The 23,770-nt window shown below is 45.3% G+C and overlaps 2 protein-coding genes across 7 annotated transcripts in view; one reads left to right on the plus strand and one right to left on the minus strand.

Annotated features, from left to right (window-relative positions):
* The window catches only part of VARS2 (valyl-tRNA synthetase 2, mitochondrial), a 43,529-nt gene extending 43,319 nt beyond the window's left edge, over nt 1–210 (minus strand). For 2 of the 3 annotated variants that reach the window (XR_005556487.1, XM_039341892.1), the window contains exon 1: nt 72–210. The gene's annotated coding sequence lies outside the window, so the exon portion shown is untranslated. The remainder of the gene's footprint in view (nt 1–71) is intronic. The other variant, XM_039341894.1, reaches the window with a different exon arrangement.
* On the plus strand, nt 105–23,255 carry GTF2H4 (general transcription factor IIH subunit 4). Of its 4 annotated transcripts, none has more exons than XM_039341895.1 (14): nt 105–233; nt 3,788–3,961; nt 5,909–6,013; nt 6,573–6,704; nt 8,885–8,981; nt 10,849–10,937; nt 13,847–13,958; nt 14,072–14,140; nt 16,104–16,187; nt 17,208–17,340; nt 18,182–18,312; nt 18,444–18,491; nt 20,012–20,090; nt 21,609–23,255. In XM_039341895.1, the coding sequence occupies exons 2-14, from the start codon at nt 3,828–3,830 to the stop codon at nt 21,779–21,781; spliced, it is 1,386 nt and encodes a 461-aa protein (XP_039197829.1). In that variant the 5' UTR covers nt 105–233; nt 3,788–3,827; the 3' UTR covers nt 21,782–23,255. The 4 variants fall into 4 exon arrangements, with proteins under 4 accessions (XP_039197829.1, XP_039197831.1, XP_039197830.1 ...); XM_039341897.1 differs by having other exon boundaries at nt 14,117–14,140; XM_039341896.1 differs by having other exon boundaries at nt 13,850–13,958.
* Nucleotides 23,256–23,770: the final 515 nt, after the last annotated feature.

The following is a 23,770-nucleotide window of genomic DNA, read 5'->3' on the forward strand; positions in this document are numbered from 1 at the left end:
CCCACCCCTTCTTCCTCTAATCTAGATATCCCCCAAACCACGATCCGGAACACATTCAAAACCAGTCTTACCTCTTGCAACGGGGCCTTTTTCCGCGCTCCCGACATGCAACTCACACAGGAAAAGGGGCCGACGCCGAGAGGTGGAGTGTGCCGAGCGCTTCCTGCTCGTCGGGAGGGCCGGCTGGCGTGGAGGTGGCGCCGCGGTTCTTCTCCTCGTCTCCTCTGTTGAAGGTGAGACCTTTGGATCGGAACATGCAAGCGCCTTGCAGCACCCGGGTTGGGGAAACCGGAGGAGCCGCGCTGCCTTCGCGCGGGGTCTGGGGAGGGGCGGGTTGGCATGTTGAAAGCGCCGCCCCGTCTAAGAATAAAGCGCTGGAGGGGCTTCTCCCGACCTGGGCTTCATCCCGGGGTCTCCGGAGAAGCAGCGTGAGAAAGTATAGGGAGATCTAGAAGCCGTGTGGATTTCTTTACTGGGTTGGTAAATCGCTCCAATCCTAGGAAATTCCGAGCAGTGTAGATACCCGCTGCAGCACTCCATTGAAAAAGAAAGCAGATAAAGATATATGATTCCCAAATTACACCAAGTAGGCACATTATTTGAGGGCTGCCACAAAGAAGAGGGAGTCAAATTATTCTCCAGAGGGCAGGACAAGAAACAATGGTTGGAAACTGTTCAAAGAGGGAAGCAATCTGGAATGAAGGAGAAACTTCCTGACAGTAAGGACAATTAATCAGTGGAACAACTTGCCTTCAGAAATCGTGGGCGCTCCATCACTGGAGGTTTTTAAGAGGAGACTGGACATTCTCTTGTCTGAGATGGTATAGGTGCTCCTGCTTGAACGGGGGGGGGGGGGAAGCTGAACTAGAAGACCTCCAAGGTCCCTTCCAGCTCTATTCTATTCTAATTAGCAGCAATACATATAGAGACTTTTCCCCACTGGAAATCTCTGTCCTCCTACCTCTGTCTGTTGTGCACGTATGTATGTACAGTATGTACTGTACATACATGTACAGTATGTATGTATCTTTTTTCTATTTTTATTATTTCTACATTGTCTTTCTATCCTTATCTATTTCTGCCTATTGTCTAATATCTATCTCTGGCTAGATAGAGATCTAATCATGTATTCTCCTTTTTGTCATCCATTCATGCCTAAATCCATCTATCTTAAAAGGTATATATAGCTTCTGATATTGTAACCACAACCCTTAATTAGGAACGAATTAACCTATCCATTCCCCCGTTATGGCTGTATCGAGTGGAGCATGGTGCAAAAAGAATTATATTAAGAAATTAGGAAAGTGGTATTCTTCAAGAGGCGAAGAAAGGGTTGTGATCTGTTTTGGAAAAGGCAATATTTTTTACTAATCAAAGGGTGCAGCAGTATGTTTCTACGGCAGATACTCTGTGATATCTTATAATATTTTGTATTGTTCAGATTATATTAGCAAATTTATTGGTAATCCAGTATATTAGAGGGTTTTTTTCTTTTCTTTTCCTTCTTAGTATGTATTTTAATTCATTCTTTTGATTTTTTTTGTAATTTTCTTTTTAAAGATGAAGTATTGCTTTGTTACAATAAATAAATAAAAGTTAGTCTATCAAGTCCTGAAGACACGCCAAGAGTCAGGTCTTAATAGCTTTTCAAAGACATGAGCATGTGGCTATTCTGGCATTAATTTTTTACATAGCATTAGATCAGTGTTTTTCAACCTCAGCAACTTTAAGATGTGTGGGTTTCTATTCTCAGAATTCCCCAACCTGTTGATGTTCACACAAAATACTGAGTTTGAAAAACACTGAGCAAGACCATTTCCAAGCTATTGAACTGATACTTCATGGGTGATTTGGTGACATCTAGAGCAGTGGTTCTCAACCTTTTTAATGCCGTGACCCCCAACAGGTCGTAAGTCGAGGACTACTCAACCGGTCGTAGGTCGAGGACTACTCAACTGGTGCAACACCGTTTGCAGAATGGGACTTTTGGCGGGCTCAGCAGGGCAGAGACAGCCTGGACAATTCCTATTGGCTTTTGAAAGCCAATAGAATTAGACTCTATTCAAGAGAGTCTATTCTATTGGCTTTCAAAAGCCAATAGAATAAGAGGGAGTAGCACAGCTAAGGAAAAGGGGGAAAAAATGGCGGGCTGCGTTGTTTGGCGACCCCTGTGAAATGGTCATTCGACCCCAGATGGGGTCCCGACACACAGGTTGAGAACCACTGATCTAGAGTCATGTCATTTAAAACAGAGAAATCTGCAAACAGATCCTTCATTCTGCTTCTCTTCCTGAGGGGGAAAAAAAAACAACAACCAGAAATTGGCAGGAATCTTTTGCATGCAAATTGTAGCTTGTGTTTTCTAGACTCCCTCTTTTAAAATTAAAACTTTTCTCCTCATCTGTTGAAAGTTTCACTTGCCATATTGCATCTGGAAGCAAAACCACCAGAAGAACACTCAGGCAGCAATACATTTGCTATTTATTGGGGCATTTTCTTTATGGGGAATTAGCCTAGAAAAAAAGTTAAGTCTCTCAAGACGTTGTAAATGGTTCCCTCTTATTAATACTGTGTCAAATTTCCCATATAGGTGGTCCTTAACTTGCAACCATAATCAGGACCAGAATTTCCATTGCTATGCAAGGTAGTTGTTACATGAGTGGTGTCCAATTTTATGGCCTTTTTGCCATGGTTGTTAAGTGAATCACTGCAGTTGTTAAATGAATCATGTGGTTGTTAAGCAACACTGACTTCCCTCATTGATTTTGCTCATCAGAAGTTGACTGACAAAAGTTTTGCAAATGATGATCGCATGATCCCAGGATCCTGCAACAATCACAAATATATGCTGGTTGCAAACCGCCTAAATTTTAATCATGAGGGTGCTATAGTGATTATCACTGTGTCAAGAATGAAACTTTGGCAGCTACGTGCCTCTTCGTGTCAACTTGCCAATAGAGTAAAGGGGGGAACGGGTTGCTTTAGAATGGGCTAGATCAGGGGTAGGCAACTGGCTCTTTTATGACTCGTGGACTTCAACTCCCAGAATTCCTGAGCCAGCATAGCTGACTCAGAAATTCTGAGAGTTGAAGTCCACGAGTTATAAAAGACAAGGTTGCCTACTCCTGGGTTAGATGGAGAAACGAAATCTCTACAATCCAACTGAACACCGTAAGAGCATGAAACCTTTCCAAGGACACTGCAGCAGGTGTGAAGAGGAAGCGGATGGTTCCTATAACAAAGTGAAATTGTTTACATGGACTACATGAGAGGGTGGGGGTTTGTCTGGAGAAATTATTGTTTAATTCTATGAACTGGTGTCTGGGAACCTCAGAGTTAGTTTTGCTTTGACATTACCATTCCGTGTATTCAAAATAAACAGTAAGATTTTTCGAAATGGAATGAACCTGGGGTTTTATTTGGATAATAATAAAGTTGGAAGGGACCTTGGAAGTCATCTAATCCAACCCCCTGCTCAGGTAGGAAACCCTATACCATTTCAGACAAATTCTCAAACTGGATATTGACACACTGTGAGGACCAGTCGAAATCACATTTTCCCCTACCATTGTAACTTTAAATGGTCATTAAACAAATGGTTGTAAGCTGAGTTGTATAGGAACAGGTGATCCTAAATATTACACCACAGATTTCTGGGTGCTTGCTTTAATTCACAGACTTTCCTGGAAAATGTGGCTTTGCGCTTATCCCAGTGCTAGTTCCGTTCACAGTGAGCATATTGTGTTACTGAATTCACCAGATGTTTTTTTTCTTCCAACTGTCACAGCCTCTGCAGAAAAATGTCCCGGTGATGAAGGGCAGCTGTCATGACGGAGTCAGTGATGAAACTCCAGAGAGTGCAGCTAAAATGCAAGAACCTTCACGAATACCTGCGAGGTCTTAGCCCTGGGATTCTGGATCGGCTGTATAATCATCCTGCCACTTGTCTTGCTGTCCTGCGGTAAGGGAGAATCTCGTATGTCCTCAAGTATTAGAACAGTGGTTCTCAACCTGTGGGTCAGGACCCCATTTGGGGTCGAACGACCATTTCACGGGGGTCGCCAAACAAGGCTGTCCGCCATTTTTTCCCCTTTGGCCACGCCCCTGGCACCCGGTGATGTATAAGTGGTTGGGGGGTCACCACAACATGGGGAACTGTATTATGGGGTCGCGGCATTAGAAAGGTTGAGAACCACTGTATTAGAATTTTGGCCAGCTGGGGATCAGATTGGAGATTAAAAATCCAAATGCATTAACTTTATGTATTTGAAGCCACATTTCCTAGGCAATAACTGGTTCCTGGTTCCTGATGTTGGACCCAGGGTTTTTGCCAAATAGGCTGTCAGACCTGCCACCACTTAAACCTCTAAATAGAAACGATCCTTGGCTCCATTTGTTGAGAAAAGTAGTGTTAATAGAAGCCACGTGCACTGCAGTAATGCATAGCCAGAACTGAGAATCATATGCCAAAATCATTTAAGTTCAACTTTTCCCTCCCTTAGCTACCTTCCATTGTCTACCCTCCCCCACATACACACACAAGTAGTCAGGTTCAGGCAGGATGTTTTCGTAACAACCAGTCCAAGCTCAGGATGGTATGCAGCTGGTATGCCGGGTGAACTTGAAGCAGCCTCTCAAAGAGATCTACATTCAGTTTCATTTCCCCCCTTGCCTTCTCCCTTCCCCTTAGTTCAGGGGTGTTAAACTCAATTTCATTGAGGGCAGCATCAGCACTGCTGTTGTCCTCAGGGGGCCAGGTGGGTGTGGCCAGGGTGGGTGTGGCCTACTGCGTGGGCATGGCTGGAGTAGGTGTGGCCTACTGCATGGGCATGGCTAGCTCTACATCGTTCGCGTCAAGGGTGCCTGTGGGGGCCTGGGCAGGAGTGGGACAGATCTGAAGGTCTCTGGCTGAAGGGGGTGGGACCAGGGGCAAACGCCAAGGCATGGTCCACTGGAGGAGTCTGCTGAAACCCTTCCCCCGGAGCCCATCAAGCCAGATATGTGAAGTAGGTGAGGGCCATTTGTTGGCCACTTCCAGGCGATGGTGCATTTCTTCATTCCTCACAAAGGGTGACACCTCCCCAGCATGCACCCAGGGGACGGGGCCGATACAGCAGGGGCTGGTTCCTCACTGTTTCCAGATGGCCTTGTGGAGCTAAGACTGAATGTGTTTCAGCATAGATGGCCATCACAAAATTGTACATTGGCTCCCGGACGGCCTGAGCCGGGGCCAAGGCAGTGGGGTCCATTCCCTCACTGTTTCCAGAATGGCTTCGCGGGCCACATGAAACCACATCGCGGGCCACATCCGGCCCCTGGACCTTGTGTTTGATATCTGCCTTAGTACATGGCAGTCTGTCACTATAGCCCAGGTGGCGCAGCAGTTAGAGTGCAGTACTGCAGGCCACTTTAGCTGACTGTGTTCAGCAGGTCAGCGGTTCAAATCTCACCGGCTCAAGATTGACTCAGCCTTCCATCCTTCTGGGGTAGGTAAAATGAGGACCCAGATTGTTGGGGGCAATGTAAATATATATATACATTGCTTACTGGTGTACACCGCTTAGAGAGTGCTTGCACTTAAAAGCGGTATATAAGTCTCATAAATAAATAAATAAATAAATAGGCAACCTTGGCTCTTTTATGACTCATGGACTTCAACTCCCAGAATTCCTGAGCCAGCCATGCTGAGGGGAAAGGGAGAGGTTTCCAAGCTGAGTCATGCTGGCTCAGGAATTCTGGGAGTTGAAGTCCACGAGTCATAAAAGAGCCAAGGTTGCCTACCCCTGCTATAGCTGAAGCACAAGCAAGCATTAAGGTGGCAGCTGACATAGACTTTGGCAGACCTTGCCTGGCTATGAAAAAAAAGCAACTTGTTTGTGGCACTGACCTTACATTCTTCTCTTCTCAGGGAGCTGCCTGGGTTGGCCAAAAATTATGTCATGCGGATGCTTTTTCTGGAACAGCCTCTTCGTCAAGCAGCCATGGTCCTGTGGGTGAAGAAGGAATATGTCAAGTAAGTTTGTCTAGCAAAGTTTTTTTAAAAATATGATTATTGCTCAAATGAACATTGTAAGATTAAATGTATACTTTGCATGGAGACATTCCGTAAGTAGCAACATGGCTGGCTGGTATAAATAAAGCTCATTTTCATTTATTTAATAAACTTCTTCACCGCCTTATTTACCATGACAACTCGAGACATCTAACATATTAGGATTAAAATAAGAAAAAAAAAACCCTCAAAAGCCACAACAGTAGCAACATACTAATAGAAGAGAATATTTGTAAGTCAGGGTTGACCTCTGGAGTCCTTGGTGCTCTCTGAGCTTGGTTGCTTTCTTGCAGACGTTTCATTACCCAACTAGATAATATCATCAGTGCTAGAAAGGAGTGGGATTTGCTGTCTGTTTATATACAGTCAGTGTTTATAGACCTATCAGTGTCGGTGGGAGTGTTGTTTTCTTCTTGGTAGATTAAGGCGCTACCGTAATTACTCTTAGTTGTCTTAATCTTAATTAACTACCTTAATTAAGGAACTACACTTCCCAAATTCATGATGGGCTCTGTTTCAGGGAACAAGAGGAGAGCTCGGATATCTTGCTGGGACTGCGCCTTTGGCACACACAGCTGCTTCCAGGGGGCCTCGAAGGGATCGTCTTGAACCCCATCTTCAAGGAAAATCTGCGCATCGCTCTCTTGGGAGGGTGAGTGAAGGCCGTCCAGATTCTTAAGATTGGAGAGTGGAGGCAGAGGCTCATAGAAATTACTGCACTGATGAAGATGGAGATGGTTTCAGACTTCTGAAAAGGGTGTATTTTGGGACCCTCCCACTTCACAGACGGGGAGCAAACTAGCTACTATGGCAGTGGTGGCGATCCTATGGCAAGCGTGCCAGAGGCGGCACTCAGAGGCCTCTCTGTTGGCACATGTGCCACTGTCACCAGCAGCAGGTCCATTAGGCTGCCACCGCCACCCGGAGCAGGAGCCCCGCCCAGCACAAAGGAGGCAAAGTGGCTGACTAGCAAGCTTGAGTAGAGGTGGTAGAGTAGAGGTCACCAACCATTGTCGATTGGTGGAGTGGAAGAAAAGGGAGGGGGAAGCATTTTACAAGGGTGCATGCGCGCACAGGGCCATAAGCATGCACACACTGCAAATGGGGCAGGGCTAGGGCCTGTGTGATACTCACTAGCCCTGCCCCGTTCTTGCATGGTGCAGTGCCTTGTATTTGCACCCCGTGGTGCCGTGGCGACCGTTTTTGCACCTTGCAGCACGGTGGCCCATTTTGTGCCCCCGGGTTTTCCGTGCCAGAGGCGGCACTCAGAGGCGCCTTCCTGCCCCCCCCCTCCAGGGCACCACAATGCTGATGTGGCCCTGGCACTTTGCGATAAACAAGTGGGCTTTGGGTTGCGGTTTGGGCACTCGGTCTCTAAAAGGTTCGCCATCACTGTATTATGGGGTCAGATGTCTATAAGAGATTCTCAGTCATCCAGGTCATGGTTGTCCCGAAGCTGCTTTTCCAAAAGGCAATTGGACGTTCTTGGTTTGTTTACTTGAAAACATTTCGCTTCTCATCCAAGAAGAGCTGAACTGAAGAAGCTTCTTGGATGAAAAGCAAAATGTCTTGAAGGAAAATAAAAATTTCCAGTTGCCTTTCAGAAAAGCACCTTTGGGATAATGGGTCAAGTGCAAATGTGGGTCAAATTTTGTGCCTCTTTTTATATGATCCAGCAAAAGGACTTGAAAATTATGCTTTGGAAAGATTTGCCTTCCTGCTGTGCATAGGTATGGTTTTCACGGTCACTTTAAGCCGTAGTGTAGTGTGAATGTTCATGCTAGCACACACATTTTATTTATATTTCGCCCAACCCAAAGATTCTAGGTGGTATAGAAAGAAAACTATATAAGATGCATCTAGCAACAATACATAATTAAAGCAGCATTAAACAATAACTAAAGAAAAGGTAACAAAAATGATCACAACCTAACAGTGATTGGGATTTGCACACTATGTGTTTCCTGTTGCTTCCTCGTGGCCATGGAGAGCAAAACAAACCATTAAAATCAATGTAATCTGAGGGAATCTTCAAAGCATGCAGCATTATTGGTGTCATGGTTCTGACAGATGAAACTCTTCAAAGAACTTCGAGGCATTGTTTACCTTAAAGAATCTTTATTCGAATAGCATAGCATCAGCACGTACATAGCAAAGTCAAAATCTGAATTCCACTCCCTTGAGCACATAGTATCCAGCACATATCCCTCCTCTAATTAACAGATAAATCGCATTCTCCAATTAGTTTGAAATGCAGGCTTTGCCTCCTATTCTCCAACCCACCATTTCAAAAAACCTTAGTTCTCACACTATTACAATATTGTTATGTTTAACTAACTCCCATATACATTCCTTCTCCTCCCCCCCCCCAGTATCATCTAATTCCAATTCTAATTCTAAGAGTAAAACATAAGAAGGAAAATGGCTGCATCTCCATCTGTTGTCAAAGCAAGAACATCCGATGTTAGCAGCGTTGACAATTGGGCTATGTAGTACAGAATATTTTGAAGAGCTTCAACCAACAATATTTGGTGGTTAGGTGCTACTATTTCCTTCAGAAATCAGGGAAGGAGTTAACTTTTGCACCCGGTATCTACAAAAGACCCATTGTGATCTAGATGAAGAATCCTTACACATACCGTATTTTCCGGCGTATTAGACGACCCGGCGTATAAGACGACCCCCGACTTCAGAGCCGATTTGAATGCTTTAGAAAGTCATCTTATATGCCAGAAAATACGGTACTCTTGTGTCATGGATGAGGGCATTGCTAGTGCTATCCTACTTTCTCATAATAATGGAGTTTCTTGCTTCTCAATTCTGTGTCCACAGAGGTAAAGCCTGGTCTGATGATACTAGCCAACTGGGCCCAGATAAGCATGCCCGAGATGTCCCATCCTTGGATAAGTATGCAGAAGAAAGGTGGGAGGTGAGCATTTTGCCTTCTCTCAGTAGCCTGATTCATTATGTGCTGCATTACAGGTAGTCCTTGACTTACAGCCTTAAAGTCTTTTGTTTAGTGACTATTCAAAGTTACTGACGCACCTGCCCCAACGTGACTTTTTAGGAAAGAAAGACTCTCGGCTCCATTCATAAGGAAAAGTATACTTTTACTAAAAGCCAAGTGGATTACAGCAAAGCAGAGCCAGAACTGAGATTTAGTTGCTAAAGTTCCCCCATTAACTTTTCCTCCATCTTGTTTCTCCCCTTGCAAGTCCTCCATTGTCCAATTAGGTTCGAATAAAGTGTTTTGGGAATGGTCTCTACTGTAGCGGGTTAGTTGGTGAGACGTTCCATTTCATTCCCAGGCTTTGACCTTGAGATGGGGTCTCTGGATGAGCGGTCGGTGTTCCCACACACACATAGCTCGTCCATCCGTCCGTCCCCCGCCACCCCCCATGGCAGGCTGGCAGCAAGCAAGGTGAAGCTGAGGGAAATGAGGGCAGATCTGACAGTTACAACAAAAAAAGTGACTTACCCACAGCCCTCACACAACTGTTGCAGCATCCTCACAGTCATGTGATCAAAATTTGGACACTTAGTAACTGGCATGTATTTCGGATGGTTGATCCCAGGGTCATATGATTGCCATTTGTGATCTCTACAGGTGGTCTCCAAGAAGCAGAGTGAACGGGGAGAAGCCAGAGTTGCTTAACAACTTAGCTGTAGAGATATGCTTAATAACTATGGCAAAAAGATCATAAAATTGGGCATGACTCACTTAACAACCATCTGGCTTAGCAATAGTGATTCTGATGCCAATTGTGGTCATAAGTCAAGGACTACCTTAAAAAGACTGACTTCGTTGCAGTGCTCTCCTACCGCTTGCCAGTAAAGTCAACCAAGACTGCTGCTTCCTCTCCTTCCTTGCCTGGGTCTAGTTCAGGGGTAGGCAACCTTGGCTCTTTTATGACTCATGGACTTCAACTCCCAGAATTCCTGAGCCAGCTGTGCTGGCTCAGGAATTCTGGGAGTTGAAGTCCCTGAGTCATAAAAGAGCCAAGGTTGCCTACCCCTGGTCTAGTTCAAAAGCCTTCCTTTTGGGTAAAATAGCAGATTAATCCTGCAGAAAGAAGATCTTCTGATATGCTTTGGTTAACATTGTTCTTAGCACTTTAAATTTTCTTGGAACCTGAGAATTTAAAATGGTGTGTTTCCACCATTATGTTTCCTTTACACCAGGGGATCCATGTTTCTCTCTCAATTCCGTACTAACTCTCCCTTTACCTTATGTGGTCCGTATGGTCTTTTAGTAGCATTTGCAGTGGCCTATTACTTTATACTTCATATAATTTCAACTGAGAGTAGTTGCCGTTAAAAACCAGGATCCCTCAATTGGGTCTGTCCTAGAATTCTGCCCATCAAAGAAATACACGCAGTAATGATGAATGGAGTTACAACCATTCGTAGAATCTCCTCTGACCAGGTGGCCTTTGCATATTTATTTATGAGACTTATATACCGCTTTAAGTGCAAGCACTCTCTAAGCGGTGTACACCAGTAAGCAATGTATATATATATATATTTACATTGCCCCCAACAATCTGGGTCCTCATTTTACCTACCCCGGAAGGATGGAAGGCTGAGTCAACCTTGAGCCGGTGAGATTTGAACCGCTGACCTGCTGAACACAGTCAGCTAAAGGGGCCTGCAGTACTGCACTCTAACTGCTGCGCCACCTCGGCTCTTACATATGGTGCATAGCCCACAATGAACTGACTTTACCAAACACCATTGTGGACATAGTTCCACAGGCATCGCAATTCTCTTCTCTTTCTCTGCACTGTCCCATTTAGGTCATCCTGCATTTCATGGTAGGCTCTCCTAGTGCAGCGGTGAGTCAGGACCTGGCTCAGCTGCTGATTGAAGCTGGCCTGATGAAGAGGTAAGTGTCACAGAGAGAAAGAGTTGTTGTTGTTAATTGCGAAGTTGTATCTGACCCATCGCGACCCCATGCACAACGTTCCTCCAGGTCTTCCTGTCCTCTACCATCTTCTGGAGTCCATTTATGTTCACACCTACTGCTTCAGTGACTCCATCCAGCCATCTCATTCTCTGTCGTCCCCTTCTTAAAAAAAAGCCCAGTGTCTGTTTTAAGAACAGTTGAGAATCCTCAGATTTGATATTAGGAGAAAAGGACCTCTGTGCAGAAAGACAGGGGTTGTATTCAGACAATATCTTTTCCCTCTGATCATGATATACTGCAGAGGTTCTAACTATGGGTTAGGACAGTGGTGGCGAACCTATGGCACGTGTGCCAGAAGCGGCACTCGGAGCCCTCTCTGTGGGCAGGTGCGCCGTTGCCCCAGCCCCACCTCCCCCCACAGCCCCCTCCTCACCAGCAGCCTGCCCGGAGGAGAGGCTCCCCCAGGCGCAGCCCACGCAGAGCAGCACAGCCAAGCACATGGCAGCAGGGGCAAGACGCCGCCCTCGCGCCCCATCATGTGCAGATGATGCTGCGAGATGCAGGCAGAGGGCTGGCCGCCATGGAACTGCAAGGCAGCCTGGGGCGATCTGTGGTGAGTGGCCCTGCGGGCAGGTGGAGCAGGGGGCAAAGCGAGGCCGAGCCAGGGAGCAGCCCGGTTTTTGGGCACTCGGTCTCTAAAAGGTTCGCCATCACTGGGTTAGGACCTTCCTAGGGAGTGGTCTTGAGCAACTGATGAGTAGGTATCCTTTTTTTAAAAAAAAAAAAATCCTGGTCAGGCTTGACTAGATCAGTGGTTCTCAACCTTTTTAATGCCGTGACCCCCAACCAGTTGTAAGTCGAGGACTACTCAACCGGTCGTAAGTCGAGGACTACTCAACTAGTGAAGCACCGTTTGCAAAATGGGACTTTTGGCGGGCTCCGCAGGGCAGAGACAGCCTGGACAATTCCTCTTGGCTTTTGAAAGCCAATAGAATTAGACTCTATTCAAGAGAGTCTATTCTATTGGCTTTCAAAAGCCAATAGAATAAAAGGGAGTAGCACAGCTAAGGAAAAGGGGGGAAAAATGGCGGACTGCGTTGTTTGCCGACCCCCGTGAAATGGTCGTTCGACCGCAAATGGGGTCCCAACCCACAGGTTGAGAACCACTGGACTAGATCAAGGAACTCCAAACTTGGCAACTTTAAGACTTGTAGATTTCAAGTCAGCTATAAATTTGGAGACCCCTGGTCTATATAAAGTGAGGAGACTGATATTTTGCATGCAGAGCGCAAGAATCATCATAACGTTTAGATTTTAAAATTTTAAATGTCAGATTTAAAAAAATTGGTATATTTATTTCTTGCCCAGCCAGATTTCCAATCATTTCTTTTTTTCAACAGCCATTGTGGAAGGTTATAGTACTACAGAAATGGAGTATACACAAATATTGAGTACATTTTTGGGGGAGAGGTGGAGTTTGGACAACATACTGAGTCATAAATTCATTGCCCAGGTTAACTTTGCACACAATTGTAGGCTTATGTAGGATGAGGCAATTGGTGTGTTACATTGCCATAACTCATATCCCTGTGAACAAGGGATGGCGAAACTCCTACAAAGGGCTGGGTGACTGGTACCAGGGAAAGATGGGAGGCACAGTAATTAGTATGGACACACACACACACACACACACACATACACCAGTGGAATGGATGGAAACTAATCAAGGAGAGACCCAAACTAGAAACAAGAAGAAATTTCCTGACAGTTAGAACAATTAATCAGTGGAATGGCTGATCAGTGAACACCCTCCAGAAGTTGTGGGTACTCCAACACTGGAGGTTTTCAAGAAGAGATTGGACAACCATTTGTCTGAAATGGTCTAGGGCAGCGTTTCTCAGCCTGTGGGTCGCGACCCCTTTGGGGATCGAACGACCCTTTCACAGGGGTCGCCTAAGACCATTGGAAAACACATATTTCCGATGGTCTTAGGAACCAAGACATCGCTCCTCTATCCACTCCGCACGGCTTCGAGCTGGAGGCTGTTGCAGCGCCGGATTCGTTTCCGTCGAGCATCTCCTAAGGCAGTGGTTCTCAACCTATGGGTCGGGACCCCATTTGGGGTCGAACAATCATTTCACGGGGGTCGCCAAACAAGGCTGTCCGCCATTTTCCCCCTTTTCTTTGGCCACGCCCCTGGCACCTGGTGATGTATAAGTGGTTGGGGGTCACCACAACATGGGGAACTGTATTATGGGGTTGCGGCATTAGAAAGGTTGAGAACCACTGTCCTAAGGGAAGCTGTGTTGCTTCGCGGCCCTTTCCGCGGAGGAAGCTGAACTAAGCTCTGCCAGCATTGTTGCCCTTTTGGCTCTCTCTCTCCCCCTCTCCCTGCCTGGGTGCTTCTCCAACCAGGCTGGGCAGAGCCGGCAGAGCGGCCTTCCTGCCCCCCCCTCCCCGGCCAGCTGGAGCTGGGCAGGCTGGCGACCTTTGGAAGTGAGGCGAGAACAGGCGAGGCACGCTGAGCCCCGGGTGCGGCGGGTGAGTGGGCGGTGTCAGTGTGCGCTTGGAGAGCCCTTAGGGTGGGGTTAACCACAACATGAACTGTATTAAAGGGTCGCAGCATTAGGAAGGTTGAGAGCCACTGGTCTAGGGTCTCCCGCTTGAGCAGGAAGTTGGACTAGAAGACCGCCAAGGTCCTTATTTTGTCAGACATGAACACTCAGATAATGGCAGGATACATAGCCTATCAGTCCCCTGTAGCCTCAGGGAACAGTAGCCACCATCACTGTGAACCATGTGCAACTTGGGTACAACTTTGCAAAACCAAGAACAAATTTTTTCTTTTCTGGATTTTTTTCTTGAGTTACTCTTCTTCTTCCCCCCAGTAGTGAGCCTGGGGAACCTCCCTGCATCACATCCTCTGGCTTCCAGTTCCTGTTGCTGGATACTTCATCGCAGCTGTGGTACTTCATGCTCCAGTATCTCCAGTCAGCAGAGGTGAGGAGAAACGGTGCCATCTCAGCTCTGGTTATTCTACCCTTTTCTTGTTTCTGCTTCTAATTCCTTTCCCCACCCCCCCCCACCCCTTTTTTTTTTGCATCACTCTACAGACCAGGGGCATGGACTTGGTGGAGATTCTTTCCTTTCTCTTTCAGCTCAGCTTCTCCACACTTGGCAAGGTGAGAAGGGTAGAAGAAGGAACCTCTCTCTTATCTACTGTATGAGCAACGTTCGTTGGTGAGAAGTTGGGTTATATATTAAGTCAATAGGCAAGTAGAGTAATTATTGCCAATGTGGTGTTCTGCAGAAGTTTAGGACACTCTATAAAAGGAAGAAAAAAGATATAGGAAGAGAAAAGTCCCATAATTAGACCATCTAAGAACAGTACCAGCTTGGGATCATCTCTCTGTTCATTCCACCCATCTTGTTTACAATATCCCAACTTTATTGTCATTGTTTAACATTAATCTCTTGATTCATTTATATGTGTCCCTCTGATCAATTTGCTGACCTTTGCAATATCCTAGACCAGGGGTAGGCAACCTTGGCTCTTTTATGACTCATGGACTTCAACTCCCAGAATTCCTGAGCCAGCATGGCTCAGCTTGGAAACCTCTCCCTTTCCCCTCAGCATGGCTGGCTCAGGAATTCTGGGAGTTGAAGTCCACGAGTAATGAAAGAGTCCAGGTGGCCTAGCCGTGTACTAATAGAATATGAGATATTTCAATTGCAACTGCATCATTGCTATCTATGGAGGCTTCGTAGCCTTTTGCAATGCCTTCAGAATGTCTTGGGGGCAGAGGTGTTCCCTTTCCATTTATAAAGCTCTTTCCAGTGACTTTCAAGAGACCATTTTTTACAACTAGTCATGTCAACAAAACCACTTGTGTTTCTTATCTATTTATCAGTGATGGGCAAAGTCGTCTATAGAACAGAAGAATGGGGTTAATCTTGAATATGAGGACTGGCAGTCTCCATTTGCAGTAGCTTAAGTAGACTTAAAAGAGACTTGGTGTCAAGTCCCTGCTTGATCACCAAAGCACTGGATCACTTTGAGCCAGTCATTGAAGCATAGACTGACCCGCATATTACAGTGTTTTTTTTGTGTGGGTAACGTTGGAGGAAACTCCCTTGTTAGGCAAAAGCTTAAGGAGAAAAATTTGGAAATGAATTTAGTGATGAAGAAAGCAGAGGTTATGAATGGAGTAAAAAATCTGGCTTTGCTAATCATCATGAATGAAAGGACTGCTGTGCACAAGGTTGGTTCATGAAACTAACCCTATAGCTGCAGTTAGGGGGTAACTGCTCCTTGAATTAACCCTAATTAAAGTTTCACATCTAGATTATATTACATTACTAAGCTAAACAATAACCTTTGAGGGGGTGAAGCTGAAAGGCACAGGGTCTTGCAAGCATAGAACCTAGAAAATTGGAGCAATTCCTGACAGTGAGAACAATTAACCAGTGGAACAACCTGCCTCCAGAAGCGGGGAATGCTCCAACACTGGAAGTTTTTAAGAAGAGACTGGACAGCCATTTGTCTGAAATGGTATAGGGTTTCCTGCCTGAGCAGGGGGCTGGACTAGATGACCTCCAAGGTCCCTTCCAACTTTATTATTATTATTATCAATCATCGCACAGTCACCCAGATGTTCAGATTGGATTACTATTATTATTATTATCGATCATCGCACAGTCAGCCAGATGTTCAGACTGGATTTGGCATTTTGTCTACCTATCGAGTCCTTACCCAGGATGATGATTATTATTATTATTATTATTATTATTATTATTAAGTGGCTGAAAATAGGCATTTATTCAGTGCAGAAATAGTGCCTTTGCTAAATGCTCAATTTAAATTATGACATTACAAGCATATTCTAATTGCTCAGAAAACAAAGCATGGCTGATATCTGCCCAGACATGTGTTGGCTTATATGCATTCATCCTTTAATAAGTGCAAGCTCAATAGTTGACTCTTAACAGGTAAATCAGCAGAAGAATTCTTGCAGTGCCTCCCAATGTGATCTGGTTGACTATTCAGAGCAATTCACCTACTGGTCCTTAAGCACTAATTGATCAAGATGTTCCTATAATGTACTTGCCTGGGAACAAATTCTTTTCCAATTTCTTTGTTCTCAGGATTATTCTGTGGAAGGAATGAGTGATTCTCTTCTGAATTTCCTTCAGCATCTCCGGGAATTTGGCCTGGTGTTTCAAAGAAAGGTATAAAACAGTAGGGGAATTATATGAGGAGTTGAACCAAAGTTTTTAAAAAAGACAAATTGTCTTTTTTATATTAGATATTAGAGCAGTGGTGGAGAACCTATGGCACGCGTGCCAGAGGCGGTACTCGGAGCCCTATCTGTGGGCACACGTGCCGTTGCCCCAGCGTCGCCTCCCCCCACAACCCCCCTCTCACCACCAGCCCCCCTGGAGGAGAGTCACCCCCAAGCGTGGCCCACACGGAGCAGTGCAGCCAAGGACATGGCAGCCAGGCAGTGTAGACAAGACTCTGCCCTCATGCCTGTCAATTGTCCTTTCCACCTCCGACGTCTAGCTGGCCGTTGAGATTCCCCGGTGCTCGGCAATAAGGGGGAGGCAGCCACGGTGGGGGGCGGCCTCTCCGACACCCAGCTGGTCTTCAGGATTCGGGCGGCACACAGGGGTCAGCTGTGCCGGCGCATGGATGTCGGCTGGCCGCCAGCTATTCCGTTCCTCCCGCCACCGGTTCATGTCGAGCCCAGGGGCTTGACAACGCCCCATCATGCACAGTTGATGCTGTGGACCGCGGGCAGAGGGTATGGCCGCCATGGCACTGCTGGGCTGCCTGAGCGATCTGCGGTGAGCCCTGGAGGCGGTGAGTGGCTCTGCGGGCAGGTGGTATGGGGAGGGCAGGGAGGAGCAGGGGCGGGGCCAGTTTTGGGGCACTTGGTCTCTAAAAGGTTTGCCATCACTGTATTACAGTGTTTCCCAAACTTGACAATTTTAAGGCATGTGGACTTCAACTCCCAGAATTCCACAGCCAGCGTTGCTGGCTGTGGAATTCTGGGAGTTGAAGTCCTCATGCCTTAAAATTGTCAAGTTTGGGAAACACTGCTGTATTAGAACATTTAGGAATTTCTTCAAGAATCTGGAGTTTGTGAACTGAAATTGTAGATTTTTTTTCTTCTGAAAGATGTACTGTTAGGCAACTCTGAACTTGCCAGAAACTTGTTACTAATGTCTTTTCTTCTTTCTTTACAGAGAAAATCCAGGCGTTACTATCCCACCCGCTTAGCTATTAATCTTTCCTCCGGCATCTCAGGTACCACCGTGGACACCCATAATCAAGGCTTCATCGTGGTGGAGACAAACTACAGGATCTATGCATACACAGGTCTGATGTAGGCTCATCCCTCTTCTAATTCAGAATTGGTAATCGGTGCTTCCAACCCATTTGAAAAAAAATTCTCTTGGCTGTATAACACAGGGCTGAGCTTTTGCTTTACAGACTGAGGGAAAAGACTATTTAGCCACAATCACTTTCTTCATGTGACATAGGACAATATTTCTTAAATTGTCTGCTATCCTGATATAATTCAACTTCTGAAAGAAAGCGTGGGGACCACCCCATTAAATACACTCCATTAAATACATTAAACAGGGGAGATTCCATTATTTGAAAATACTTACTTTCCATTCCTCTGTTTTAAAAGGCATCTTTTAGATTAAACTTTGAGCCAAAATATGTAATCCAAAATTAAGTATTAATTTGCCCCCTTGGGCAGGGGGGAGGGGCAATACTGGCTGAGGAATTCTGGGGTTTATAGCCCAGGGGTCTGCAAACTTGGCCCTTTTATGACTTGTGGACTTCAACTCCCAGAATTCCTCAGCCAGCATGGCTGGCTGAGGAATTCTGGGAATGGAAGTCTACAAGTCATAAAAGGCCCAAATTTGAAGACCCTTGGTATAGCCCATACAATAAAATGGCCAAAACTGAGAAACACTGAACTATTTAAAGGACACCAGGCTGGGGACAGCTGCTCATCTATTATAAAGCAGTGTTTCTGAAGCTCAGCCATTTTAAGGTGTGTGGACTTCGACTCTCAGAGTTCCTCAGCCAAGCACACTGGCGGGGAATTCTGGGGGTTTTTTTAGTCCACACACCTTAAAGTGGCTGAGCTTGAGAAACCTTGTTTTAAAATGTTACATTTCCTTCTCTCTGTGCTTACTTCCAGATTCAGAACTACAGATTGCACTAATTGCCCTCTTCTCTGAGATGCTGTATCGCTTCCCTAACTTGGTGGTGGCTCAGGTCACCCGAGAGAGCACACAGCAGGCCATTGCCAATGGCATCACGGCCGATCAGGTGAGGATAGGTTTAAAGGGGACGTCGGAGTTGTGCTCTGCTTTTCTCGGCTGGTTGGGTGGGGGGCTGAAACTTCAATGACGGAGTCCCAAATAAAACATGAGTATGTTCATGATCCTCTTTTGCTACAGATCATTCATTTCCTACGGACAAGAGCTCATGCTGTGATGCTAAAACAGGTGAGGAAATGACCACAGGAGATGAAGGACCCAATGTGACGTTGAAGAAAAATGTTGCTCTTTGTAATAGTTTACATAATAATAATAATAATAATAATAATAATAATACCATCAAACATCTGCCTATCCCAGGTCCTGGGTAAGGACTCGATAGGTAGACAAAATGCCAAATCCAGTCTGAACATCTGGCTGACTGTGCGATGATCGACAATAATAATAATAATAAGTCATAGAAAATGATAAAATTAAACTGCTCTGGGACTTCAGAATTCAAACAGACAAGCACCTGCAACATAACACCCCAGATTTAACAATTGTCGATAAGAAAGACAAAAAAGTCTAGTGGACGTGGCAGTGCCTGGAGATAGCAGAGTAGAAGAGAAAGAACTGGAGAAGATAACAAAATACAAATACCTACAAATAGAAATAGAAAGACTGTGGCAAAAGTAAGCAAGGGTAGTACCAATAGTAATAGGCTCCTTGGGTGTAATCCCAAAACAACTGGAGCACCACTTGAACACCATTGGCATTGACAAATTTGCTATTAGTCAATTGCAAAAGGCGGCCTTATTAAGAACTGCTTCCATCCTGCGACGATATCTGTAATACCATCAAACATCCACATCTGCCTATCCCAGGTCCTGGGTAAGGACTCGATAGGTAGACAAAATGCCAAATCCAGTCTGAACATCTGGCTGACTGTGCGATGATTGATAATAATAATAATAATAGTTGGAAGGGACCTTGGAGGTCATCTAGTCCAACCCCCTGCTCAGACAGGAAACCCTATCATTTCAGACAAATGGCTGTCCAGTCTCTTCTTAAAAAGTTCCAGTGTTGGAGCATTCACAGCTTCTGGAGGCAGGTTGTTCCACTGGTTAATTGTTCTAACTGTCAGGGAGTTTCTCCTTAGTTCTCGGTTGCTTCTCTCCTTGATTAGTTTCCATCCGTTGCTTCTTGTCCTGCCTTCGGGTGCTTTGGAGAATAGCTTGACTCCCTCTTCTTTGTGGCAGCCCCTGAGATGTTGGAACATTGCTACCATGTCCTCTCCCCCCCCCCCCGGTCTTTCTCTTCATTAAACTAGACATACCCAATTCCAGCAACCGTTCCTTATATGTTTTAACCTCCAGTCCACTGATCATCTTTGTTGCTCTTCTCTGCACTCTTTCTAAGTTTCTACTTTAATAAAGCTGGTGCAATATTTATGCTAACGCAGCACTCAAGCACCCCAAACGGCATCCCTGGAACCACAAAATTAAGTTTCTAAAAATATATTGGTCTTGTGTCGGTTAAAAAGTTGAAAGTTACTGGCACCTGAAAATGAAATTATGCATAAAGGAAGGTTGCTAGGCCTCCTGTTGTTTAACCCTGATCCAAAATGTGAAATAATGGATCCAAAGGTTGGGGAAAGCAGGGCTTGGTCAATTCTAGAGAAAAATGCAGTGGGGAGATTGTTTTTTTCTGCTCTTTAGCAAATAGGTATTTTTCTGTCTGTAACCTTTCCACTCTCCTCCCCACAGACCCCTGTGCTGCCCCCCACAATCACAGATCAGATCCGGCTGTGGGAGCTGGAACGGGACAGACTGCGCTTTTCTGAGGGTGAGCATCTTCGAGAGATGGGACAGGGTGTCAGGAGAGGAAGCGATAACCATGAGAAGAATCTAATACAGAGGTCCCCAACCTTTTGGGCACCAAAGACCAGTTCTGTGGAGAGAGGTTTTTCTGCAGACCAGAGGGGGTGTAGTTTTGTGTGCTGCCTGCATCTGGCAGATGAGGCTTTGCTTGTTTTTGCAGACCGGTTGCTGGCATGCCACGGACCGGAACTGGTCCACGGACCGGGGGTTGGGGACCCCTGATCTAATAGGATGTCAAACTAGGTCAGTTATAGTTTGGCCTGTTCCCCAGCCTGGTCTCCTCTCCAAATGTGCTGAACTCCAGTGTTGCCATTAGTTGGACTGTCTTAACTTTATTCCGATACAGATGTAGTCTTAACTTTATTCCGATACAGATGTAGTCCTCGACTTACGACCACAACTGAGACCAGAATTTCCATTGCTAAGCAAGGTGGTTATTAAGTGAGCTGCACTCGATTTTATGACCTGATTTGCTCCAGTGTTTAAGGCAAATCACCACAGTTGTTAAGTGAATCATATGGTCATTAAGCAAATGCAGTTGTTTCCATTGTTGGAAGCCTGCTGGGAAGCTTGCAAATGGAGATCATGTAAACCTGAAATGCTGCAACTTCATAAATACATGCTGGTTGCCAGGCGCCTGAATTTTGATCATGTGACCACGGGGATGCCAGGATGGCAATACCATATATGCCGGCGTACAAGGCGACCTGGCGTATAAGACGACCCCCGTCTTTATCGCCGAGCTGCATTCCTAGAACGTCGTCTTATACGCCGGAAACTACCAGTATTTCTGGCGTATAAGACGACTCGGCGTATAAGACGACCCCCGTCTTTGGCACCGATTTCAGCACTCGCGGAAGTCGCCTTATACGCCGGCATTTACGATAAGTGTAAGGAACAGTCCTTTTTTAGTGATGCTGTAACTTCAAATGCTTACTAAACGAATGGTTATAAATGGAGGACTACCTATATATCAGAGAGGCACCAGGTTTGGCCACTGACTGCAGTTCTTGCTCACCTTCATCTCTACTTTCTTTAGCCTTAGACTAGCAACCTTGGCTCTTTTATGACTCGTGGACTTCCAACTCCCAGAATTCCTGAGCCAGCCATGCTGGCTTAGGAATTCTGGGAGTTGAGGTCCACGAGTCATAAAAGAGCCAAGGTTGCCTACCCCTGGACTAGTTTTTCTCAACCTTAGTAACTTTAAGATGTATGGACTTCAACTCCCAGAATTCCACAGCCTGACTGTGGAATTCTGGGAATTGAAATCCACACATCTTAAATTTGCCAAAATCAAAATATACTGCCTTAGCCTCGTAGACTTCCTGGTCTGAGTTTGGATTTCATTCTTTGTATATTTCTTCCATCTTTATTCCTCTTTTACCACATATTGCTGCCCCTGTCTCTTTTCCACGCTACTTTCCCAGCAACCTCTCCTTGAATGGCTTCCTGATCATCTTTTTTTCCCAATTCTTTCTCATAGGTGTCCTATACAACCAGTTCTTATCCCAGGTGGACTTTGAGCTGCTCCGTAACCATGCCAAGGAACTTGGGGTCCTCGTTTTTGAGAACCCAGCCAAGCGTCTCATGGTGGTGACTCCCGCCGGCCATTCAGATGTCAAACGCTTCTGGAAGCGTCAGAAACACAGTTCCTGAAGACATGGCTTGCACTCCACGTTCTTCTGAATAAGTTTGTTGGGAAGTGGACCAAACAAAAAGGCAGGAATATCTCTCCTCCCATTACTTTGAAATGGATACAAGATACAGAGAGAAGGAAAACAGAGATGCCTGCCTTATTATCCCTTTCCAGCCAAAAAGAGATTTGAAACTTAACAAAAAGGAACAGCAAGAAAAAAAGGTCATTGGTTCAGTTTAAGTGTCACCTTTCATCAACTCTCTCTGGCAGGAGTGACACCCTAACTGGGATAACACTGGCACGAAATAGGGTAGAAGTCCAATAAAATGCTTTGGGAAAATAGAAATAGCAGGGGCAAAGCCATCTCACTAAACTAAAAGGAACCACTTGAGGCCAATGAGTTGTTGATGCAAAGTTATTAAAAATGAAGGGATGCATAATTCGTTCCCTGCATGGTTGGATACTGAATCTTCAAGGTGCAAGGGAGTACTAGTTTCAGACTATCTACAATGTGGCATCATCCAACTATTTAAACCCTTGCTACTATCCTCCTGAGACCTATCTGGGGAATGATGGAAATTGGAGCCCATTACATCTAGAGTGCACCTCGTTGGAGAAGGATATATAAAAAAAAGCGTTAAGCAGTTATCATTTTTATTCTTTAAATGGCTTGACCCTCTCAGCTCAACGGGTGCAAAAAGAAGAGACAGTATTTCATTTTAGTTTTATAGAAACTGCTAATGTATAGCTTAAGTTCAGGCTGGCTTGTTCTAATAAGACGTGTGGTTTTTATAGGTGTAATTCAAGGTGTTTTTCTATCCATGTGTGAATGAAGACAGCTCTCTATGCAGAAGCTGGGTTTATACATTGCATTAACCCATATTGTGATTAGTTTGGCCCTAACATGATGAGTTCAGCACACCAAATCACCCTATTTTGATCTGGCAATGTGCCCAATCTGATATCAAGGGAATATCATATTCCCTCATGGGGTTGCCATTTGTTTTTTAAAACCAGTGTCAAATATTCAGATGTTTCAACGGGACTCAACCCTGTAACTCCAGCACAAAGATGCTGTGATTTCACTTGTTCCTGTTCTGCCTGGAAGGGAGACCACTGTTGAAGTTAAGCAGATATTCTATTCACCAATCTGTCCTGTGTTGATGAACGTACTGAATCCTGTACGCACAGTTGAAGCCTCTGTTCAGATGGACAGATCAGTCAGCAGGTTCCTCATTCCACCTCTTTTATCTGAAATTCAGATATTGCATTAAAACTAGCTGAGAAGTTGTGGTGGAAATAGCATCAGGTTTTTATTCTTCATCCTAAATTTGGCATCTCCAAACATTGCAGAGGATGTGCTGTATTTTATACTTGGGAAGCTGTGCTAAGAGGCTTATGGGTGGTTGTAAAGAGGAAGTGGGAATCTTTTGTGTAAATCAAACAGATAAATACGATTTTTTTTAAAAAAAAGAATAAACTATCTTGGATGTATTCCTGTACTCAGAAGTTTTGTTATTGCAAAGTAAAGAATAAGGCTAGCAAATGGGGACCCAGATTGTTGGGACAATAGGCTGACTCTGTAAACCACTTAGAGAGGGCTGTAAATCTCTATGAAGCGGTATATAAGTCTAAGTGTTACTGCTATTGCTAAATGTAGTAATTGCTAAAGATGAAGCTAATAAAATTATTAGTTATTTCTGGCTGTCATAGACATAGGCTTTCTATCACTGAAAGGGAATTCCTTCCCCAATCAGAAGTTTGTCAAATTGCTTTAGTGCAGTGGTGGCGAACCTACGGCACGAGTGCCAGAGGCGGCACTCGGAGCCCTCTCTGTGGGCACGCACACTGTCGCCCCAGACCCGCCTCCCCTCGCAGCCCATTCCTCACCAGCAACCCCCCCCCAGAGGAAAGTCACCCCTGGGTGCGGCCCACGCAGCCAAGCACATGGCAGCTGGGCAGCACATGATACTGCGGGGCACGGGCGGAGGGTGTAGCTACCATGGTGC

Source organism: Crotalus tigris, unplaced genomic scaffold (genome assembly GCF_016545835.1).
Source record: "Crotalus tigris isolate CLP2741 ecotype Arizona unplaced genomic scaffold, ASM1654583v1 scf7180000017773.841730, whole genome shotgun sequence".
Taxonomy (NCBI): domain Eukaryota; kingdom Metazoa; phylum Chordata; class Lepidosauria; order Squamata; family Viperidae; genus Crotalus; species Crotalus tigris.